Source organism: Phoca vitulina, unplaced genomic scaffold (assembly GCF_004348235.1).
Source record: "Phoca vitulina isolate PV1807 unplaced genomic scaffold, GSC_HSeal_1.0 scaffold4, whole genome shotgun sequence".
NCBI classification, from domain to species: domain Eukaryota; kingdom Metazoa; phylum Chordata; class Mammalia; order Carnivora; family Phocidae; genus Phoca; species Phoca vitulina.
This window is the reverse complement of record NW_022589707.1, coordinates 34,099,704-34,123,191: the sequence shown is the minus strand read 5'-3', so window position 1 is coordinate 34,123,191 and position 23,488 is coordinate 34,099,704. Positions and strand designations below refer to the sequence as shown.

General features: G+C 47.5%; 1 protein-coding gene across 11 annotated transcripts in view; it reads left to right on the top strand.

Moving 5' to 3' along the window:
* The window catches only part of EEPD1 (endonuclease/exonuclease/phosphatase family domain containing 1), a 206,422-nt gene that overhangs the window by 171,151 nt on the left and 11,783 nt on the right, over positions 1-23,488 (top strand). For all 11 annotated transcript variants that reach the window (XR_004299032.1, XR_004299038.1, XR_004299037.1 and 8 more), the window contains 2 exons: positions 18,346-18,456; positions 21,918-22,052. Coding sequence is in view for 1 of the 11 variants with exons in the window: in XM_032401775.1 (XP_032257666.1) it covers positions 18,346-18,456; positions 21,918-22,052 (246 nt within the window). In the remaining 10 variants the exon portion in view is untranslated. The remainder of the gene's footprint in view (positions 1-18,345; positions 18,457-21,917; positions 22,053-23,488) is intronic.

Below are 23,488 nucleotides of genomic sequence, written 5' to 3'. Positions count from 1 at the left end.
GTCAGTATTCATGTGTCTGTTATTTATTTATTTATTTTTTAAGTGGGTTGAGCCAGATCAGTGTCTAAGCATGACTCAACTCATTGTAATCATGTTTCTGGCCAAATCCTTTCCAGCAGGCAGCTGGTTACCTTCCTGAAAGGGCCAGGAAGCAGAAATGGAGACCCCTGTGAAGGTCAGGCTCCCCCTGCTGGCTCTGTGGAGTCTGGCTCAGGCCCACCACCGCGGGGGGGCGGGGCACAGCCACCCCCTCACCAGCTCGCCTTCCCCAACTGCACACTTGGACCCCACCCCCGTTCTGGAAAGGACTCTTGGCTGGGGTACCCCCGCCCCCCAGCACCTCAGCTGCCAGAAAATGGAACATCTTAGTGAATTATGGGCCAGGCTTCACAGTTCATTAAAAAAAATGTGTTTTCTCTTTATTCTTTTAAAATCACCAAGATACCATGTAATTTTAGGGGCTCCCACTGCCTTTCTTTCTTTATTAAAAGCTTTTATTTGAAGTGAGCAAAAATAGAGTTCCAAATAGGGCTCTTAAACCCCCTTTAGCTTCCCTAGCTATCAAAGAGACACAAATTAAGCAAGAGATTCTTTTAAATTTGTTACGTTAGCAAAGTTTTTTAAACAACAGCATAGAATGTTGACGTGCAATAGAGCCCGGGCCCCCATTCATTGCTGGGCAGGGCCGGTGATGAGGCGCTGTCCTTCCATAAGCTCTTGGGCAGCACTTTTATCAGCCTTTGAGATGCCTGTACCCTTTGGCCAGCAATCCCGTTCCTGGATGCGTATCTTAAGGAAATGATCCATAAAAACAGAAAACAATAAACGTGTCATATCATGCTCTCTAATTATGAGTAATGAATGGCAGTTCAGTGCTCCGTGGGAAGGGAGGGGTTAAACAGTCTGTGGTAGCAGTCCCCAAACCTGCAAGGTGTGGCTACTTGTCCTACTTTCCTCTTTGCTCCTGTCCTATTTCTCTTCTTTCCTGTACTTGGAGTTCCCTGTACCCTACACAGTCAGCCTTCATCCTTCCTCAGTGATCCTGAACCCTTAGGAGCCTGGTCCCTGGCCCAGTTCATTTACTAAATCATGGCTCACCCTAGCCAGCTTCTAACCCAAAGCATTTTTATTTAAACTTTTTTTTTCTTTTTAAAAAATTGTGAACTGATTTTATATAAAACTTAAAAATTTTATAGGCAGTTATCCATTTCTGGTAATTTCTGTATAACACTGTTTCTGTTTTTGTAATGAATACATAATGATTTTATGTTAACCAATATTTCATAACATTTTGAAGCCATTTAGATACAATGCTAGGAATTTGGGAGTGGGAAAAGGAAAGAAATCCTCCCTGAAGCTTGTCTTGTCTAGGTGAGTCTGAACCCACTGCCGCCTTCTACCTGTGATGGGTTGTCCCTGGGGCCATTCTTCTTGATGGTTCCATTTCTTTGCCTACATACTCTAAATTCATTATTTCTTCATTTCCTAATTGATTCTGTATTCATAGAGGAAAAAAGGAGAAATCTCCTATCCATGTGGATTGCAAGCTCAGGCAGAGGCCAACACGAGGCCTATACCAAGAGCAGAAAGATCATTTCATTCAGGCTTCAAAGAGAAAGGGGGCCTTGAAAAATCACCGCTTTCTATGTTTTGCTAAGAATTGTGTCATTATCAACTAGAGAGAGTTTGGCTGGCTTCTTGTAGTGGCTTATAAATGATGGGCCAGTCTTGTGCACTTGTCTAGTCCATGATTTAAACATAGTGTGTCCATGTTAATATTTTTTCTGTGCTGACTCTTGGCTTGAGATTCCTTCTTTCCTCTTCAAGAGGGCATCTGGAGGCCCCAGTTCTGGAAATAGCAGAGTAGCTTATATCAGTATAGCCTTCCCTCAGATAACAGTGGTCAGCTCTGGGTAAAATGCAGACAACTATTTGAAAGCACCGAGAGCTTCTGAAAGCAGGCAGACATGGGCAAGCCATCAACCCTGGAAAGGAGCCAGCCCTGGGTGAGATCCATATCTGTTTGGCTTTTCCCCTGATCGCCTTGCCTGGCCTGGGTGTTCAGCTAGAGTTCAGGCAGGAGATCTTGAGGGGGAAATATCACGAGTCTTCTCTCTTTTTCTTTTTTCTTGGTCAGTCTAGCTAAAGGTTTCTCATTTTTTGTTGGGCTTTTCAAAGACCTTGAGAGTTTGTTGATTTTCTCTGTTATTTTTTATCTTCTATTTCATTCAGTTCTGCTCTGATCTTTCTTGTTTCTTTCATTCTCCTTGCTTTGGGTTTAGTTTACTCTTTTTTTTCCCCCCTGGTGTCTTCAAGCTGAAACTTAGGCTATTGATTTGAGATCTTTCTTCTTTGCTAAGATAAGCATCTACAGCTATAAATTTTCTTCTAAGCACTGCTTAGATGACTTGCATAAGTTTTGGTATGTTGCATCTTCATTTTCATTTATCTCAAAGTATTTTTAGTTTGCCTTGTGATTTCTTCTTCTTTCTTCCCACTGGGAATTTACAAGTGTGTTGTTTAATTTCCACTTATTTGTGGATTTCCCAAAATTCTTTCTGTTATGGACTTATTTTTTTTAAAGATTTTATTTATTTATTTGACAGAGAGAGGCACAGCAAGAGAGGGAACACAAGCAGGGGGAGTGGGAGAGGGAGAAGCAGGCTTCCTGCAGAGTAGGGAGCCCAATGTGGGGCTCGATCCCAGGACCCTGGGATCATGACCTGAGCCGAAGGCAGACACTTAATGACTGAGCCACCTAGGCGCCCCTCTGTTATGGACTTCTAATTTTTTCCCATTCCACAGTGGTCAGAGAACATGCTTTACTTGACTTCAGTCCTTTTAAATGCATTGAAGCTTGTTTTATGACCTAGAATATGATCTATTCTGGAGAATGTTCCACGTACACTTGAGAAGAAAGTGTATTCTGCTGTTGTTTGACTGAGTGTTCTGTAAATGTTTATAGGTCTGTTTGGTTTATATTGTTGCTTAAGTCTTTTATTTTCTGTTAATTTTCTCTTTAATTGTTGAGACATTATCAAAACATTATTGAAAGTGGGGTATTGAAGTCCCCAACTATTGTTCCTCCCTTCAGTTCTGTCAGTTTTTGTCTCATGTATTTTGGGGTTCTGTTATTCGGTGCCTATATATTTATAATGGTTATGTCTTTCTGATTGAATGACCCTTTTATTATTATAAAATGTCCTTCTTTATCTCTAGTAACAGCTTTAATTTTAAAGTCTATTTTTCTAATATTAGTTTAGCCATTCCAGCTTCCTTATGGTTGCTGTTTGTCTGATGTGTCTTTTTTAAATTTTTTTACTTTCAACCTACTTGTATCTTTTAATCTTAAGTGCTATCTCCTGTACCCAGCATATAGTTGGATATTGTTTTTTACCCAATTTGACAGTCTCTGCCTTTTGATTGGGTTATTTAATCCATTCACATTTAATGTTATTATTGATATGGATGAGTTTACAGCTCCCATTTTACTTTTTGTTTTCTATATCTTACGTCTTCTTTTGTTCCTTTCTTCCTCTTTCACTGCTTTCTTTTGCATTAAGTGAGTATTTTCTAAGGTAGCATTTTAATTTCCATAATGATTTTTTTCACTCTGCTTTTTGAGTTATTTTCTTCACAGTTGCTGTTGATTTTACTATATAAATCTTAATGTATCAGATTTATACTAACTTCTTTCAGATTTGAACTAACTTAATTCCAATGAGAGATAAACACATTTCTCCTGTACAGCTCTATCCTCCCCTTCCCCTTTTTGAGCTGTTGTTATACGTGTTACATCTAACTACTATGCTACAGACCCAACTATATGTTATTATACTCATTACTTTATATACTTGTATGTCTTTTGAAGAAGATGATGAGAGAACAAAGGAGAACAAGTATCTATTTATAGCATGAGCTACATTAACCTTCTTATTTACCATTTCCATTTCACTTCATTTGTTCCTGTGGATTCACATTACCATCTGGCATCAATTTCTTATTGGCATCATTATCTTATATGTATATACAAATGGATGGATGGATGAGTGGGTGGGTGGATGGATGAATGGATAGGTGGATGGATACATGGATACATACATACTACATGCATACATACACAGTTGGCAGGCAGACAAATAGAATATACCAGATTGCCATATAAAAATTCATTTACTGCTATGAGTCATGGTCAAAAATATTTGAAAACTGCTGTCCTGCACTCTTTGTTGGCTTGGAGGAGGGGAAGAGGCTCGCTCTGGGATTTTTTTCAAGTACTCGAAAGGCTTGCCCTCGGGTATATCCTGAGCACTTTCCCTTCTGACCTTGTTAGTCTCTTGACTCTATGTTGCTTCTCAACAGAGAGAAAACGTGCTCGACTCACTGCATTCCCTTCAAAATTGTTGTGTGTAGCCACCACCTTGTACAAACACTCACATCGCCATGGTGACAGGAGTTACATGCAACTTCCTGTCTTATTTAGTCCACCCTCAAATGCTTCTGTTATCAGGAAATGCTAACAATGAGTTGGTGCTGAGAGAACTTTCAATTCACTTTTTTAGAGAAATCTGAGACTTTTCATGAATGATTCATTCATTCATTTCTTGAGAGCATGACTTTGTACTTAGCAAGGTGTGGGTTGGTTTGTCATTTTAAATGAAACAGAAGGGCAGGCAGGTAAAACTGTTTTGCTCAGTTGCTAAACATTTATGCTTCGTGTTCTCAGTGGGTAAAATTATCCTGATGAGCTGGTCACTAGGGCTTGCTTTGTCAGAATTAATTCAGTGGAGAAATCTATCAAATTGTTAACTACCCATTTAGAATGAGTAAGTCCTACAGCTGATAAAATATTTTTTTATTAACCTTCAGGAGGCATTGAAATGGTAAGCTTGGGCCTTAACAAGATTCCAAACTTCTCGGAAAGCATCCAACCTGCTTTCAGAGATTTTGATCTATCTTGGTAGAATTTCAGAAAAGTGTTCTGACATCCCTTATGAACACAGTCCAAGACCCTTTTCTAGATCCTAGACCTGGTTTCTCCACATTCTGACTGTGCTGCCCGGCACTCCTTGCCTTGCCCCCAACCTGTCCCACCTAACTCTCGTCCATGAGATGCAGACCCATTTTCACAGGCAAAATTAATTAGGTTGGAAGAAGACAGCCAGAAAAAACAAAGCAGCTCCCCATATATGAATTATTCTAAAATTACCTGCCCTCCTAGTTATCTGTCAGTGACTTCCTGTACCAGTAGCCAGTCAAGAGATTTATTTAAGTGGCTCTGTAGTCATTCTTGAGACACAGAGCATCTTCCTGATGTGTCCGGCCCTCGGTATCCACAGGAATCAGAAGTGCCCAGGCCTAAAGCAAGATCCCCAGCATTTATAAGCCAAAGAGCTGAACTTGGAAGGGAAAGTGACAAGCTCTGGTTTTTGGCCTGAATTTCCAGCATTTGCACCAGCTCCAGAGATGGGGGTAGGAGGAGTGGGCATAGATTAAAGCCTTCCCCCCTCCTTGATTACAAAATTATGAGACTGTAGTTTTGTATTACTGCTAATCTTCCCTCACAGGCAAGACTTGTCTTCCCTTCCTCTCTCCACCTGGCTGAAACCTCTAGTTGAAGAATAAATTGCTACATATCGATTGTTCATTTTATTTCTCATTACCCAGACATCCCTGTTATGCACTTAGTCTGTATGGCTATATTTGTGAATAAGAGGGGAAGAAGTAACGAGTATTTTTAGGCTTCATTTCAGGATGTGGCAGGGACATTTTTTAATGTTGTTTTTGATGTTTAATTTATTTAGCAACAGCACTTACTTTGCTTTTATTTATGAAAAAAATGCAACGTGTGTGTGTGTGTGTGTGCGCGCGCGCACGCACACCGGCACGTCTTCTTCCTGGATAAAGTTCAATCCAGTTGATTGGTATTTATACAATGGCTAGAAAAGTGAGATTTCTAGAAAACTTGAAAGCAGAGAGAAAAATTAAAACATAGAAAAGGGTTATTTGGTCTCCGTAGTTGAATTTTGTTTCCGTCCTTCATTTATAGTGTTAACAGATAACCTTCTAAGATGCAAGGTGGATCATATGACTCCTCTCCTTGTTCTTGCTTCAGCGGGAAGCTGAAGGGCATAGTGGGGTCACATAGACAAGGATTTGGGTCCTGGCTCAGCCCCTTGCCCTCTGGGCAATCTTAACCCCTCCAGCCCCACATTCCTCATTTCTCCAGCCATGGTGCAGGTCTTATCAAGCCACGTGTGGAAAGAGCAGTGGTAGTGTTTGGCTCCAGTGAGCTGTTTTGGGTACAACCCATTCACGTGGACGTCTCTTGGTGCCCTGCAGGATGCTGTTCTGGCATCCGTGGCATGGCCCTTGCCCGGTGTGCAACTGGATTTTTGTACCACTGCTCTCTGCCCTGTTTGCCTTTACTCCACCCACTCCCGGTAGTTTGAAAGGAGCTGGATAGCCTGTCAAGCTAACCTCAGGCAGTTAGGCTATTTTTAAGTGCCTCTGGCCAAAAATGTAGCAGGAGGGGAGGTTGACTAAAAGATAGTTTGGGGATTTGGCTTTCCATTTCTCCCATTAGCACAGAAAACTGAGAAGGGATGAGTCTCAGGACATTCTCCAAAATAAGAATGCTATTTCACGATCCACCACCTAGAGTTCTTGCTGCCAGAAATTGCCTGGGGGTGACAAATCGCCCATCTCTCCATCCCTTGCTGCCCACGCAGAAAAGAACAATCAAATATATGTGGTTTGCCCTGAAATAGTTTAGGAAATATGAAGGCTTGAAAGTGTAGGATTTGGCATAATGCAAATCAAAATAAAATAAATCATGAATCAGTAATACTTTCACCCACAGCTTTGAAGTCTTTATTTTTATTATTATTGCTGCTAAGGACGGCAGGCTGCATAAACACCATTTAGAATAGCTGAAGGCTGGCGTTTTATAAGAAAAATGGCAACAAGAGCAATTTCCCTGAGGGTCCATAAGAACTAATTTTGTTTAATGTGACGGTTCCTAAATAACTCTGGCTTCTTCACAGGAACGCACAGGGAAGGGCTGGGAGCCTTGCAGCCTAGACTGAGTCTAAGAGTGAATGAGTTGTCTGTGTTTAGGGACTGAGAAAAATCTATCTCTGGGGCTGAAAAAAAGATGTGGTGTTCTCGTAGGAGGGTAAGGATGGGGAGCTAATGTAAACTGTGGCTTTGTTCTGCTTCTCTTTGGATGATTTTCTTTGGATTTAAGTACCTAAATAATGGTCTCCTACCCTCTTTTCTTGGCTTTTTCTCTTCTCCCATCTTCCTTTTCCATGTCCCTACCCTTTCTGTTGCCATATCTGAAACCTCAGAAGTAAAAATACTCTTATTAATAAATTGTACTGTGGGATGGTTTTGGGGGGTCTAGAGACACTCTTTTCCTGATCTATACCCATCTTACCCATTCTTTGAGCCTGTTCACCTGAAAATATCAAAAAGGGAAGGAGATTCTAGAAGGGAAGAGCTATGGTTGGCTACACCAACATGGCTTGTCTTCTTGTCATCTTACAAGCTTGGGGCAGATGCCTTTTTGCTTATGAGTAAAATGTGGTAACATATATGGATCACATTTCCTATCGAAATTTTGGTTTAGCATTTCATCAGGAAGGACCGAGTGAAACTCTGTGCTGTCAACCCTCGTCGTTGGCATGTTTCTCAGGTGACGTGAAACTGTTAGAATCTGTGGAATGACATCTTCAGAGCAAACCGTGGCATGGCCATCCTAATGTCTCTGCTCCAATGTGGGGTGCTTCGCTCTGCCTGTAAGCTTTCCTACGCTCTCCTAAAATAGCCACAAAATCCTCCAAAACTCATTGCTATTTTCAGACCTGCTTCCACTTAGAATAATTAGTTTCAATCATTACTCACACGTTTAATGCCTAATTTGGGACAAAGTATTTATTTTATTTGCCCTAAAACTGTCTTTTTTGAGCTTCCAAGAGCCTCTATTCCAGGAATTACTGGGTGCCCTGCTCCTCTTCCAGGGGCTCAGTAACCATGTGGTGAGAACAACCGAGTCACCCCAGTCCCGAGGTGGCCTCCCCCCGGGCTGGCACTGACCCCCTGTTCCCTGCCGGGCAGAGGGCTCTGTGACGGCCCTCACCTGGGCTCACGCCTGGTGTTTGTTGAATGAACAGAGTGGTTCCTCTGCTTTACCTTCAACATCCAATCCATTGTTCCAAGGCACTTTCTTTATTATCGATGTAAAATTCACATCCCATAAAATTAACCATTGCAGAGCTCATTAGAAAGCACATCATCTGGTGCCATTTAGCACGTTCACAGTGTCGGGCAACCATCACCTCTCTCTGGTTCCAAGACATTTTCATCATCAAAAAGGAAACCTGGTACCCCATAAGGAGTCACTCCTCCTTCTCCCTTCCCCTGGCCCCTGGCAACCGCCAGTCTGCTTTCTGTCTCTATGGATTTGCCTATTCTGGGCATTGCATATAAATGGAATCATACAACATGGGGCCTTTTGTGTCTGGCCTTTTCGCTCAGTATAATATTTTTGAGGTTCATCCATGTCAGACAGGGATTAACATGTCATTCCTTGTCGTGGATCACTACCATTGCATTCTATGGATATAGCACAATTTGTGTATCATTCATTGGTTGATGGGCATGTGGGCTGTTTTTATCTTTGGGCTGTTGTGAAGGGTGCTGCTGGGAACATCCCCATCCCAGTATTGGTTTGAGTGCCTGTTTTCGTTTCTTGGGAGCCAGGTTATGCTTGTTTCATGATTATCTCTCAGACTTGTCCACTGCTCTCCCTTTAGTCAAACCACCCTCATATCTTACTGCGCTGCCTAACTGATCTGGCCCTTCTCCAGCCTACGCTCTACACGGCAGCTCGGTGGCCCTTTAAAAATGCAGATCTGTGGTTTGTGCCCTTCACCAATTTTAGGATTGCTCATAAGATAAGGAACAAACTCCTTGCAGGGCAGGCAGGGCTCTCCATGGCCAGGCCTCAGACATTCCTTTAAACTCATTTTGCCATTCTGCCGCTCACCATCTATGCAGGAGCCCCATTGACCTTTCTGTCCTACAAACTCTCCACGTCTGTCCCACGACAGGCCCTTTGCATGTGCTGTTCCACTGCCTGGGTTGCTCTCTACTCCTCTTTGCCCACTTAACTCTGTCTCATCCTTGAGCATGACCCCACTTAACATCACAGCTTTGTTTAAGGCACCAGAGTGGGGTAGACATCCCACCGTGTTCTGGCTCGGCGGGGACACCTGAGGGTCCTCACAGATAGATGGACCACAGGACAAATTCTCTAAAGAGACATTTTATTAAAAAACAAAGCTAGAGGGAAAAAATAAAGGTGAAAGTTGTTTATCTGAAGGTGAAAGAAACTGAACTATTTATGAAGATTCCTATCTCTTATATCAGGGAGTTAAAAAAAGAAAGTGCCACTTCCTCTCTGATTGTACATTCTGGGGGCTTAAGCTTAATGTCTGTAGTCATCCACACTCTAGGCCCTTTGTTGCCGTCTGTTTATCATAGGTATGTATATTTAAATAAGCAAAGACCTCCTGATTTATTTTCAGAAATGAAGATATCACTGTAAACACTAACTTACTGAGGATTTTTATTTAAACGCATGGATGAAATCACTTTGAGCAGATGAGGGTAGAATTGGTCTTACAGCAACTTTGTTAGGTGGCTTTAGGATGTTTATAGTGAAACAAAATGAGCCTCCAAAAAGCAGAAATTTCTTTCAACCAACGAAACATCCAGCACCGTGGGATGGCATGCCACATCACATGTATAATAGCATGTGAGAAGTCCTGTGGAGTGGATTTAGAAGGGTTTGTAAAAGCGTGGCACAGTGGTAAGCAGGAAGAACAGAACACAGAGCCGTGTGTGTCTGTAGGAATAGACAGACGTATTGACGAAATCCGTAGGAAACAGCCTGCGAGGAAATCCACAAAAGGTTAGCGGTGCTCACCGTGGCATGGTGGCGTTCTGTGGTTCTCTGCTTTACAAGTTCTCCTATAATGAGCTGGTGTTCATTTATATCCCGACATAAGCTTCCATTTAAAGAGAAGGGAAAAAAAACCTGCCACAAAACCATCACAGTCTTCACTCCCATCTGAGATTAAGAGTCTTCACATCCAAAGACCTTTGGAGAAGAAAAGAACCTTTGGAAGTGGCCCTGAGGGGCGACAGGGAGGACTGATGAGGACAGTGGGGAGGGCAGTGTGAGCGTGGCTCCCTCCCCTCCCAACCTAGCTGCCACCTCCCAGAAATCTCCCCCTCTCTCTGTTGCCCTTTTACGGTTCCCCCTGCAGAAAAATGTCTCAATTGCCCTCGAAAGGCCTTTCCCCCCCTTTGCTTATTTTTAACCATCTTGTTCAGGAAACACGTGGTAAGTAACTTTTGGGAACACAGAGGAGCGGCTACCAGAACCCGCAGCGTTCTGTTGACAGGAGTGCATGTGGGTGTCCCTTCACTTGACTCTGTAAAAGCAGCTAATGATTAGCTGGTTGTGGAGGCTGAGGAGACGTCTCTTTGTTTGCTCTTTATCCTCCTCAGCATGATAAGAATGTTTAAACAAGGATGAACAGTCACCCAGAATTCCTTTCGGGTGCCCACGGAGAGCGCGTGTTCACGGAGCTGATCTGGAGGTCCCCCCCCCCCCCCCGGGATGTAGGGGCTGTAAGGCCATTGCCTCCCTCCACGGGTGATGGAGGATGGGGTCTGAGCTTTAGAGCAGGGGCTGCCTTACGAAGCTCTGAGTGCTTGGGGATAAGCTACAGAACGGGCTCGTCGTGCCCGGGCCTGGTCTCTGCCAGGAGCAAGGCTGCGGTCGATGCGTGGACCTCTCCAGAACCGCCGTGTCCCCAGGACCCAGGCCACCTGGGGCAGCGATGAGGAAACCGCCTGTAGCCCTGCGGGGCTCAGTTGCGGAGAGCCCCAGCTTTGGAACGCCTGTGGTGCCGTGCGCGCATGCGCGTGCGCACACTCCGGCCCGTGCACCCGACGGCAGGTTCGTGTTTTCTGAGCTTTTTCTCCTCTGTGCGCTTCAGCCTTGGAGCTGGCCGCGCCTGCGTTCTCCCCCTGCCCGGCCCGCTTGCTGCCGGTGAGGGACCTCGCCGTGTTGCCTTTCCGAGCGCTGGTTTCCTCCCGTGTCACAGGGGAGTATTATTACCTGCCTCACGGGTTATCGTTAGGGTTACATGGGATAATCTGTGAAAAGCACTTAATAAATGTCGGTTCCTTGCCCTCCCCATTCCTCTCTGGCTCTATTTTTCCTACAGGATTCAGAAGCTGACCTGCCTGTAGATTATTGGTCACCTGTGTTTCTTACTGTGGTTGGATTGAGCCCAACCTAACCTATTAGAATTACTACCTATTAAAACTATGCTCTTACTCCGGGCAGTTTAGCGAGGGGTCTTTGGGTGGGGCCTAGGCCACGTGAAGGGAAGCTGATGCCGTTTTTGGGAGTAGAATCCACTCCCTGTTTGCGGGAAAGCCTTTGGGAAGTTCACCCAATGTCCTGCCAACGCAATTAGCTTCTCCGCGGAGTTCATGCAGCGATTATCCCAGAGAAAGAGGGAGAAAGGAGTTTTAGTGTTTGTGAGAATTTTGTATTCCCTCTCCCCTCTTTATGCTGCCCTCACCCATCCCTCCTCCGCCTTTCCCTCTTCTCTCAGCCTCTCCTCCCGGAGTTCTAGAATCATACAGTTTTGGAGCTGGAAATACCCTGGGGTGGGGTCATCTCCTCCCATCCCTACACTTTATAGGTGGGGAACCAAGACCCAGGGTCCGGAAGCTCCTCCTCTTCTTCGGGCCCAGGAAGGTGGCCCTCTGAGGAAACTTGCAAAGCCAGGAGGAAACAAGCCCAGTTCTTTCTTTCAATAATGGAAAATGGTAGTTGCTCAGTGAGCCCTCCAGGAGCAGAGAGGATGACCTGTGCTCTCTCCCTCCGCGGACTCGTGGCCCTCTAGGAAAGGACGTGATAGGCAGTGCTGTAGCTGTATTAGGGGAGGGCTCAGCGCCCTGGAGTCCCCCCCACATCGCTCTCTGGCCCACGTTGCACCTGGATACATACCTGTGTTTGCCCTGACCTAAGACAGGGGCTTCATTCTTCTATGATGGTCCTGGCTCTGTGGGAACATAGGGTATAAGCCAATGAGCAAACTTTTTCTCTTCTGGACAGATTGAGACAGAAGGAGGGTTTAAAGACTTTTCGCTTTTGCTTTATGTCCATCTTACACGCTGTGTGTGAGCCCCAGCTCTGCAGAGAGGTGTGCCAGGGGCCGCCCTCAGACCTCTGAGAACCGTGAAGGCACTTAGAACCTAGGACAACCAAGCAACGGAACTGAGGACACAGCTGCCCCATAGGCCTTCAAAATATCAACATCTTAAGGTCTAAATATCCCAGGAAAACTTTGTAATAGACTTGTTAGACTTAGAAGGCCAAACATGGTTAATATTTAGCTGACAGGTATAATTTGCTTTTGCATTGGTGTTTTCTCTTAGAGTACACTGACATTTTTTAATGACCTTCACCAATCTCTGGTTTCACTCTAAATGTGATCCTTCACCGATACCCCGTAGATGTACTGGCTTCTGTTATTGTCTGTAACATTTCCGCCCTTGAAGATCCTGGCAAATGATAAGCCCTGCTTACTGTTAACATTACAAAAAATGTTGTGTCTGTCATTTGCTCCGGTTTCTATAGTATTCAAATGAAAGTTCAGTCTCTTGACCTCGCACGGTCTAAAACAGGGACATCTTTATTGGATGATGGCAATTTACCTTTTTAAAGGAGAGCTCACCTGTGCTGCTTTATCCATCATTTACTGTGTTTTTAATGGCCACCGCTGAGTGTGCAGGGAAACTGAGTGGTTCACATGTGGAAAACTCATTGTCAAGAAGTCACCTCCACACTCTGAAAAGCAAGCAAAACAAGCAACTCAAAGCAAAGCAAGTTTATCTGGAAATTTGACCCAGAGGCTTCTGAGTGAAAACACCCTTCTCCTACCATCCAGGAAGCAGGATCAGAGTGGCCGTTTGGAGTTGGCTTTTGAAATGCCTGCCAGTGCCCTTGATATTCTGTCTCCGGCTAACTGTGCGGTCACCACTACAACACATCTTTATGCCTAGCTCACAGAACCCCGAGATTCATTCTAACGTAACTGGACAGGGATGATGAAGGGACCCCTGAACTTGGCGGAATGCCTTTCCTATTTATGTTTCTCACTCAGGACCAGATGAGTAAGGAATAGCCATTTCAGGAATGGGGAAGAATAGAAAGAAAGAAAAAAGAAGTCCAAAGGTCCACAAACAAAACACAGTTGGTCTCAAGTCTTGGAACTCTCCTGTCACTGCAGAGATAAGCAGAGTGAGCTGATCGAGGGCAGACCCAAGATGAGGCACATCTCGAACAGAGCCAAAGGACTCTTTTCCTTTAGGACTTGACATGGCTAAATGCCAGCACCTTGGGCACCTTGTAGATTGGAGTTAACTTGTCTGACTTTGAGGCCCCCTCTTGCCGAGCCAAAGAGTAGGGTGGATGTGGTGTTGATGATCAAGTGTTCTGCCATCTCAACCAGCTTGTTGTGGGGCCAGCGCTAAAGAATGATATCACCCCTGTTTGGTCTGAGGCTAGAGAAACAAGTCCAGCCTGTGGTCGTTCTTGTGACATATCCCGGGAGAGAGAAGCCATCCTCGGGATCCTCAGAAGCCATCCCTTTGATTCATTCATTCAGCCAGTACCCACTGCGTGTCTCCCATGCACCATGCTGTGGGCCGGCTCCCTTCATGTTATCTCCCAGGATTATCTGAGAAGAGCCACAGTCAGATGCTTCCACAGTGTGGGATGACAGCCGAGATGGTACGCTTGTTTTGAAGAGTCAAAACTGTCTTTCTAGACCACAGGTGTGAAGACTATGAAGGCCGAGTTCAAAATCAGCGATTGTCGAGCCTTGTCTGAGCTTCTCAAACTTTAAAATTGCTTGGGAGATCTCGTGAGTAGTGCCCAGATTGGCCCTAACCTCAGAGATTCCGAGTCGGCAAAGGATGAGGTTCACAAATCTGTGGTTTTAAAAATAAGAACCAGCATGATTTTGATGGAGGCAGGGGATGGGCTGACCCCCGGGATTTTAGAAACACATTTGCGAGGGGTAGTTTCGGGTTGTGCAGGTCAGTTACCTCGGAGACTTCTTCCCCATCGTACACATCTTCCCATTTCCACCCTTTTCTGGCCTGCTGAGCCTCTTTTACTTAGGAGAGTATTATTGCTGCCTTCTGCTCTGTGGGCAAAGCAGAAAATTTGAGAACCAACTATTGTACATAAAACGATTTTAGGCAGAGTTCAGATTGAGGGCTCTCAGAGGATGCTTTTGTTTTCCTGGGACATTTTTAGGAGAAAGGATGTTAAGGCTTCAGTAAGGCGGCTGGCCTCCGCTGGGCACCTGCCGTGTTCCGGCTAGTTCACCTGTCCAGCCAGGAGGTAGAGTAGCAGGAGGTAGACCTCAGTTCAGACCGTCCCCTCATACTTACCCACTGTGTAATCTTGAATCTAAACTCGCATAAACTAACGTTTCTATGCTGCCCTTCACTGAGGAGTTAACTGGTAGGCTGTCTGGCTCAAGGGGGCTGGTTGGGGGGGCTAATAGGGATGAGGTATACAAAACAGGAAGGCTCTGAGCAGGCTTCTCACACTTGCCAAACTTGTAAATCACTCTGGGATCTTGTGAAAATGCCTATTTCAGTGCAGGGGGTCTGAGGTGAGCCTGAGACTTTGCATTTCTAACAGACTCCCAGCTGAGGTCAACGCTGCCTGTCCATGGACCATGCTCTAAGTAGCAAGAATCTTTTTTTTAATTTCTCTCTTTTTTTTCCTCTGAGTACAAGAATGTCAGAGGTGCTCCTCGGGTTTACTGTGAACTGGTAGTGCCGTCAACTAAAGTTAACAAACTGGCAATTCTTTTTTTAGCCCTAGGAATGGAAAACAGTCCTACCCCTTACCTACTGCCGATCATGCAGATGGGCAGAGAATGCTTCTAGCCATGAACAATTTTTTCCTGGTTCCTTCAACTATTAATTGTGTCCAATAACATAAGAACTACTGAAAAAGAGGGCATAGAGGGGGATCATCTAACTCTGTGGGCTGAGAGAGGTTATCAAGAGCAAGGCTTCAGATGTACAAAGTATAGGTGGCCCTTAAGGTTTAGGAATTAGGGTTCCTTAAATCTCTTAAGAGTTTACCTGTAAAAGAAAGGCTTTTAGGTAGAAAACGAAAGGAGAAGGTCTTTCCTCCATCCAATAACACCAGCTTTAAACTGTGTGAGAGTCATCTGGAGAGGCTGTTACAATGCAGATTACCTGGCCCCAGCCCAGAGTTTCTAATTCAGTCGGTTGGGGTGGGGCTGAGAATTTGCGTGTTTAATGCGTTCCCAGCTGATCCAGATGATCACACGTTGAGTAGCAGACTTGAGGCCCCCAAGGCCGTCATCTCGGAGAGTGGTAAGCATGGAGCACAGTGTCAACCACGTCTTCCCTTTCTAATGCTTCCCATCAAAGGGGCATTGCCAGGAGTGCGAAATGTTTAAGCTGGGCTGGTGTTCGCAGTGTGAACGGGAGCTCCACCTGTCTTCAGGTATCTGAAGGCCCTGTGAGGGTTAGGAAAGATGAGATTTGTGGCGCCTACATGTAGCTCTTCCCAGCACGATGGGGTCCCCCAAGGACTGGGGCTAATAGAGCCCCTCCCCCCAGTGTGCTTCCTGGGAGATTCGGGGGAGCATCCAGGTGCAGGACTCCCTGTGTGGAGAAGAGCGAAGCACCGAATGGGCATTAGGAGCTGCTCTCCTTTTTAATGATTCCCAGACTCAGCTCTAATGATCACTCAGCAAGCAAATGATTCCCCAGCAGGAAATTGGACCCTTTGTGGAGTACATTTCCTCGCTGGATCCCTAAAGTTATCGTCAATACATTCTGGCTGCATTTTCCAAAGTGCTTCATTTCCCATCCAAGTATGGCTTCCAGCCAGGACCATCTGGCCAAGGTGACCCATCTGGGGTGAAGGCCCCATTAGAAACAGCACTGTCCACAGCCACTCAGCCCCGATCAAAGCCCCGATGACAAAATCCCAAAGAGAACACTTCTCAGGCAAACTCAAAGTCAGGTTCAAATTGAGGCAATTATTTAGATAAGGAGCTGCAAGAAGTGGTTGTCATACACACGGATTTGAGGAGTGCCGGCCTCCGTGGAGTTCCCTGGTTCACCAGCAGATGCTCAGAGAGGGTCCCTAGGCGCCATGCTCTGTGCCAGGTGAGCTTTATAAAGGGGACTTGGGAACAGTCCCTGCTCTTATGTTGTCTGCGGTCAGGAAAAGGCAGACGCTTAATTATGTACCTGTCAAAGCAGAACCCCCAGAACAGCACGTATCTAAAGTAGACCTCCTGTCATCCACCCTTCCTTGCCCAGGGAGGGATGCCTCCTCTTCCCTCTTATGGCATAAGCTGTGTGAGGGCACTGCCAGGAGCAGCTCTGTGCCGCAGGGCTGTCCCTGCGGGGGGCTGATGGCTGACAGCTGCTTGCCCCCTTCCCCTCCCCGCCTCGTGCCTCAGGCATGGGCAGCAGATGCTTCTGAGGGTCCGCGCAGCCACAGAGGCTCCCCCACCTTGGCGGGCATCAGAATCACCTGGAGGGCTTGTTAAAAACAGATTGCTGGGGGGCGCCTGGGTGGCTCAGTTGGTTAAGCGACTGCCTTCGGCTCAGGTCATGGTCCCGGAGTCCTGGGATCGAGTCCCACATCGGGCTCCCGGCTCAGCGGGGAGCCTGCTTCTCCCTCTGACCCTCTCCCCTCTCATGCTGTTTCTCTCTCTCTCTCTCTCTCTCTCTCAAATAAATAAATAAATAAAATCTTAAAAAAAAAAAAAAAAAAGATTGCTGGGCCTTGCTCGTGGTTCTGATCCTGTAGGTCTAGGATGGGGCCAGAGGATTTCTAGCAAGTTCCCAGGTAAGGCTGACGCTCGTGGGCCCCGGACCACACTTGAGGAACCACAGGGGTAGCGCGTGAGCATGGCCATCATGACTTACCCAGGGACAGATGGACAGGGATTGAATGACCGAGCGGCAGGAGAACGTCACAGCTCTGCCGGTGACCCAGGCGAGAGAAGATGGGGCTCTGAAACACGATGCAAAGGATGGAAATGCTAGGACCTGAGATGGGAATGGGGGTGGGGGAGGGGAATGGACCTGCTGGGTTTGTGGTTCGTGGGGACCGTCAGGTGGAAATGTGAAGAGGGTTCTCAGAATACTGTTCAAACCTCAGGAGAGAAATCTGAGCTGTAGGCACAGATTCGGGGACCTGTGGGACAGAGGTGTAAGCTGAAGCTGAGGAGCTAAGTAAGACTAGTTAAGGGCAGCTCACTGAAGAGAGAGTGGTGAGGTGCCCAGAGGAAGCCAGAACACCTGGAGGGCCGGGCAGAGAGGGAGGGGAGTGGCATGGCTCCCAGGTGCAGGAAGCAAAGGGACAGACAGACGGTGTCACCAGGAAGGGGCAGAACCAAATGTGGGAGCGTCTCAAAAACTCAACCAAAGCATGACCCATTCTGGGGACCATCCTCCAGAGTCTGGGTGGTGTTTGAGGAGTGAGTTGGAGGAACTGAGCCACATATTTTGAAGCACAAGGTTTTTTTTTAACTCTTCATTGCGTTGGCCTGGGCAGTTTTCTTTTGCCTTGGTGACCCAGTGGCTTCATGGAACACGCATAAGCAAAACGAAGCAGGCCCTGCCCACACACATGGGGCGCAGTAACCATCCATGGCCATACAGCTTCCTTCTCCGACGAGCATCAAAGTGAAACAGTACGGTAGTTGAGGGTGAAGCTGGGGGTCCGTGTTGCCACCTCTAAGCTAGGCTCCAGGGAGAAAACATACCATGAATTCCTCTTCCTTCCTCCCCATTTGATACCCATCTGGACCACCCCCTCCCCCCGCTCCCCAGGACCTTGAAACCACTGGTTTTACAAGGATAAGAAGGATTCCGACAACTCATTTTGAGCTATTTGTACTAGAGTGCTACAAAAAGAATTGATTTCTATTAACTGAGAGCCCCCCCCACCCCGGGGTGATAATTGTGTGTTTTATGGATAGTTTGCTTTTTAATTTGTGGGGCTTTTGAGTTCTCTGGGTCTTCACAAACCCTAAGAACACAGAGAAAGTCCGACAAGTCTCTGAAAAAGGCCGATGAGTCCGGTTCAGGCACTTCTTGGCCCCTCCGGCTGCCACTGGCCGCAGGTGCTTTAGGCAGGAACACACACCAACTTGTGCTCTGTCTTTGCAGTTCTGTACGGAGCTAAACCAGCCTATCCTGCCCAACATCCGCAAGTGGAAGGGGCCCCGGGGATGCTGGAAGGCCGTTGTTGCTGAGATGCCCTCCACTCAGCTCCAGAAGGTACCCTCCATCTGCAAAACCTGGATTTTATCTGCATCTTATTGCAACCTCCTTTTTCCCTAATCACAGGCATTTACAAATTTACTTTGCCAACATCCTTGATGCAATTCTGTGTTTCTGCACATTTCTTAGCTCCTTGCCATTCATTTCAAAATGCCCTGGTTCCTGTTTCACGTTTAGCTCGGGAATGGACCGCTGCCCAGACGGAAATGGGAGTTTAGGGTGTTGGGAGGAGAGGAGAAATCCTGTCTGGAGCCAAGGCTGCAAATGGGGTATTTCTGTCCTTTGTCTTCTTAATCCCGTCTCCACAGTTCCATCCTCTGCCAAGTTTGTGGAGAGCCCATTGTTCATTGACTGAAAACTTCAGATTTGCTTAATTCATACACGAAGCATTGGCTTTCAGTGGTAGAGATTGTGCGCATGGAAATGTTCTGTGGACATTTTGAACAGATTTTCGTTTTGAATGTTCTTTCGTTGGTATATCCCCTGTGGCTGTGGGCAAATTGCTGAAGGGGTACGTTTTACTCTTACAGATCTATTCACGACTGATTTTTATTCACTTGGAATGCTTGGTATTAGTGGGGTTTTAGATTTTAAAATAGACTTCCAATAGTTCATCATGAGTCCAACTGTCATTACATGGTTTTTCTATAAACGCACATGCTGTATTTTTTTCTCTAGTGTACCTAACACGTTTATAAATGGGAATAGTGTTTATGTGAGTGATAGTGAGATGTGAGGCTTTTAAATTATAAATATATACTGGATTAAAAGTATCCAGTCATTTATGGACAATAAGCTCTCTTTTTAAAGCTACTACTTAAAAATGTGATGTAAATCTGATTTCTCTGGGTTTTATGTTCTGGAGTGTAAACGGTTACTATAGGTGACAGCCAATGTCCATTTCCGCATAGGCTGGAAATTAAGACAGATTGGGACATATCTAGTCTTCACCTCTGTAGCCCATGGCTGTCCCTTCTCAGTCCATATAGAAATAATACCACCTCGCCTTCTTTAAAAAAAAAAAAAGCACTTTATACATACGTAGGTTCACTAGGCTCTCGTAGTCCATTTAACACTGTTTATCCACTGAGAAATCATCAGAAAGGTTACCACGTGCCAGACCCTGTGCCACATGCAGATACACATCTGTGAGAAAAACAGACCCAGGAACCCAGCCCTGCCTTGTTCTTAGTCCTTGCAAGCCCAGGGCAAGAATCCATCCCGAGCTGATGGAGCCCCTCCCTCAGGAGCTCACAGCCTGTTGGAGGCACGAGGCAGGAACCCCTACTCCAGGTTGGGGTGGCAAGGCCATTGGAAGATAGTGTGCAGTTGCAGGGAGACCCAAGTTCAAGCCACTTCAACTTTTCAGCCTCAGTTCCTTCATCTCTAAAATGGGAGCACTCTCCCCTTCCTTCAGTCAATCACTGGGTTGCTGTAGGTTTTAAAAAGATCACGTGCACTGACCTGCCCCATTAACCGAACACAGGCCAGGGCCCGCATGAGGCGGCAGGCTGGCCGGGCTGTGCCGACTGGAAGTCCATATACCTGTCTCAGGCTGCAGTTGGCTATTCACACCCTTGTTGCCATGGAGGCTAGTGGGCCTCATGTGGACAAATCTCCCGGGCTCTCAAAAGATGTAAATACCTAGATTTTAATGTGAAATTTCCTGCCTTTTAAATATGGACACATAAGCTAAAGTGTTTATAAATGCTGTTTAGCAAATTGTGTCTGTGAGTCACACACGTCCCATCTCTCCCCTGGACAACTGTGGGCAAGTGGCAGCCTCTGCTCAGGTCTCCAGTCCTCGCCCCACAGCCAGAGGGGCGTCTGTAGATGAGAAAACCGAGCTCTGTACGACAAAACGACTTGCCCGTCCTCTAGCGGCCCCACGGTGGGGTCAGGCCCGAGCCCAGGTGGCGCTCTGGCACTAATGCCTGGATCTCCGGCTGCCCCGCGTGGAGGTGGGACAGTTCTTCCAGAGCCAGGGGCCGCCTGGGTCCGGGGGATTGGGAGAGGCTTCCAGAAGCGCCCGGTGCTGCTGGGCACACCGGTGAGCACGTGCGAAGGGCAGTCTGAACAGGCAGGTGCCTACCTAGGGGGCCCCTTGGGCAGTGGCTAGTGCGCACTGGGGAGCCACGGAAGGTTTTTAAGCAGAGCTGACCACCTGCACGGTACACTAGGAAGGTTACTCTGGCACCTCTGCTTGAGAAACAGTAAATGGGAAGATGACCCTCCAAAGTGGAAAGGGCAAATCCCACTTCTGTCACTTGATACCCGAGGAAACACATTTAGAAAAATGGAGGGCTCTGTGATCCCACGGCAGAGTGACACAGGTGGCCCTGAGATCCAGGTCTTCCAGGTCTTAAATTGGGGCTCTCTCCAGGGGCGGGCAGGCCTGTGGTTATAAATCTCAAAGTGCACAGCATACAGAACACGGTTCCCTGTTCATTCCTTCCCTCCTCCTCACCACGAGTTGGTCTAGTGGAGGTGCTGAGCCCAGCAAGGCGTGGGGCTGGGACCTGTGCGGATGCTGGGACTCAGCACAGGCCACTTAGGTTGCGCAGAGTCCCTTCCTCTCCTTTAGCAATATGTGTTGCTGGCCCCTCCAGCGATGCCTACAGATCCTACTGCTGATCCCCGGCAGCGGAGCCTCCAGATGCTGGCATAGAGTGGGGAGAGGAAGCTTTTCCTCTTTCCAGAAGGGACAGCAGCGAGAAGCAGGCAGATTCAGAGTGGCCCATCTGCAGCCAGAGCTGGCAGAGGTTAGCACCAGACCTCAGGACACTTCTGCCACCACCCACTGGCCCTCACAGGCCCCTGTCCCCGGGCTGGAGGCCCCTGTGTGGGCCCTGTCCACCTGCAGAGTGCCCTTGACTGGTTCTAAACAGTGGGGACTGTCAGCACTGACCTCCATCCATCCAGCAAATATATATGGAGGATTCACTAGGCACTAGATACTGGTGGTTGTAAGCTGCAACTAACCAGTAAGCAAAGCCAGCCCTTCGCAGTCTTCTGTTTGATTCTCAACATCGCTGTTTACCAGCTGTGGGATTTGAGGGAAGTTACTTAACCTCTCAGCAGCTGAGTCCCTGCCTGGTGGACATGGCTGTGAGTGTCTATCTCATGGGATACAATGATTAAAAAGATAACTCTGTGCTTAGTCGGGGCTTCCCCTCACTTCACTCCCCAGAAGATAAGAGCCCAAGCACCCTAGCTGCGCCTAAAACCCTGAAATTGGCAACGTGGGAAATTTGGGGCGGGAGGCAAGGAGGAACACACTGTGGCTTTTGGGGTATGCTTGTGTTTCAGAAACAGGCCCTGTGCATGTGATCTCAAGACCCAGTGCAGAGCCCCCTTTGTCTCTTCCTGGCTTCTCCTGCCTCTTCCCACCAGCTTGGGGCTGAGCCCTGCCACAAAGCAGACTGGTCTCCAAACTGATGCCTCCTCTTCTCCTGCAGGGGGCCGGGTTCTCTGGATTCCTGTGGGATGCTGCGGCCGGGGTAGAGCTGAGAGACGCCACCTCGCAGGAAAATTCGCCTGGTAATGGGCACGGGAAGCCGATGGGGCCCAGCCTGTACCTTGCGCGGTTCAAGGTACCGTTGTGTTGCTGTGAAGGTCTACTTCTAAAATGGGGTCGGGGTGGGGGGGAGTCCCTTTCTGAACTGTGATCCAGAGCAGCCTCATCTACTCTCTCCCAGGGTCAGGTCAGCATGTACTCTTGGGGTTCCCTTGACTGATGAACCTGTCCAGGGCAGGAATGAGGAGGATTCTGGGGGACTCTAGCTCTGATGACTCTGGCGTCTGGGCAGGAAGGAGAGCAGGTGGCTGGTTCCCAAACCTAACACACATCAGAATTACCTGGGGAGATTTTCTTAAAATCAGGGATTCCTGGGCTTCACCCCAAACACACGGAATTTCTGGGCTAGGGCCCAGGACTGCCCATTTTTCAAAGATCCCTTTAGGGCTTCTTCATCCCTCTGACATTTGGAAATCACTGGACTAGAGGACAGCAGAGCTTGTATGGAGACCCCCTTCTCCTTATTAGGGGGAAGGGGCTGACCCTCAAGGGGCCATTGGGTTCAGAGGGGATTCAAGAGGAGCTTCTGGGCTGTGAGGTCAGGGCAACCCCACCCCTGACCTCTCCAGATGAGCCCTCCCCTGGCTGTCCCTGGGGAGTGTTCCTGAACAGCGAACACTCAGAAGCTAGGCACAAGGAGGAAAAAGAAGCCAGCAGCCACCGGATCACCCAGTCGGCATTCAATTGACCTGATCCCCCTGGCACTTACCTGTGAAATCACAGGGCGGGTGGGGGTGGGCCCTTGCCACAGAGCCTAGCAAGCCTCCTGCTGGGTGTTTGAGGACCACCCTTCTGTGTGCTCCAGAGCAGTTCTGGAGCCTGAGAGTTATCTCAAGCCACAGCACGGTCTCTGGCAGCCCCTGGCTGGGGCAGCCCATGTTTTGGGCGCTGTGTTGGCTCTGGTTGGAGTCTAGCCCAAGCTCATGCCCCTAGCTGCAAAGTTGCTGAGGTTCTGTGTGCGCGCCCACACCTAGGGGTGTCTGCAGGTTGTGCTTAGGAGACTGATGTGTAAAATCAGCCAGTTATCCTCTTTAGATCCTCCTAACACCACACTGGGTGGTGATGCTTGCTCTGACCTGACAAGGCCATAGCCAGACCAACCAGTGTCTCTCACAGGCTGGCTGTTTTTAGTGGCCAATGAGAAAATGCTACGTCTCATCAGTTGTTGGCCCAGATCCTTTAAAGGGCCTAGACAGGAGTTCAGCCTCCTATCCTTCACGTCCCATTCTAGGCTGGCAGTCGGTATGGTATGGAGATGGGGCTTGTCTCCAGCACCACCTCCCCCCCCCCCCCCCCCCGGCCGGGTTTCCCTGCCTGTGGCCTCACGGTGGTTCCTCTGTGGTCAGAGCCAGGGCTGCAGAGAGCTCTCCAGGCTGGGTGGTGGTGGGCAAACTGGGGTCACATGTGTAAGATGAAACTGGCAGCCTCCACTTCCTGGGGGCTCCCCCTGCA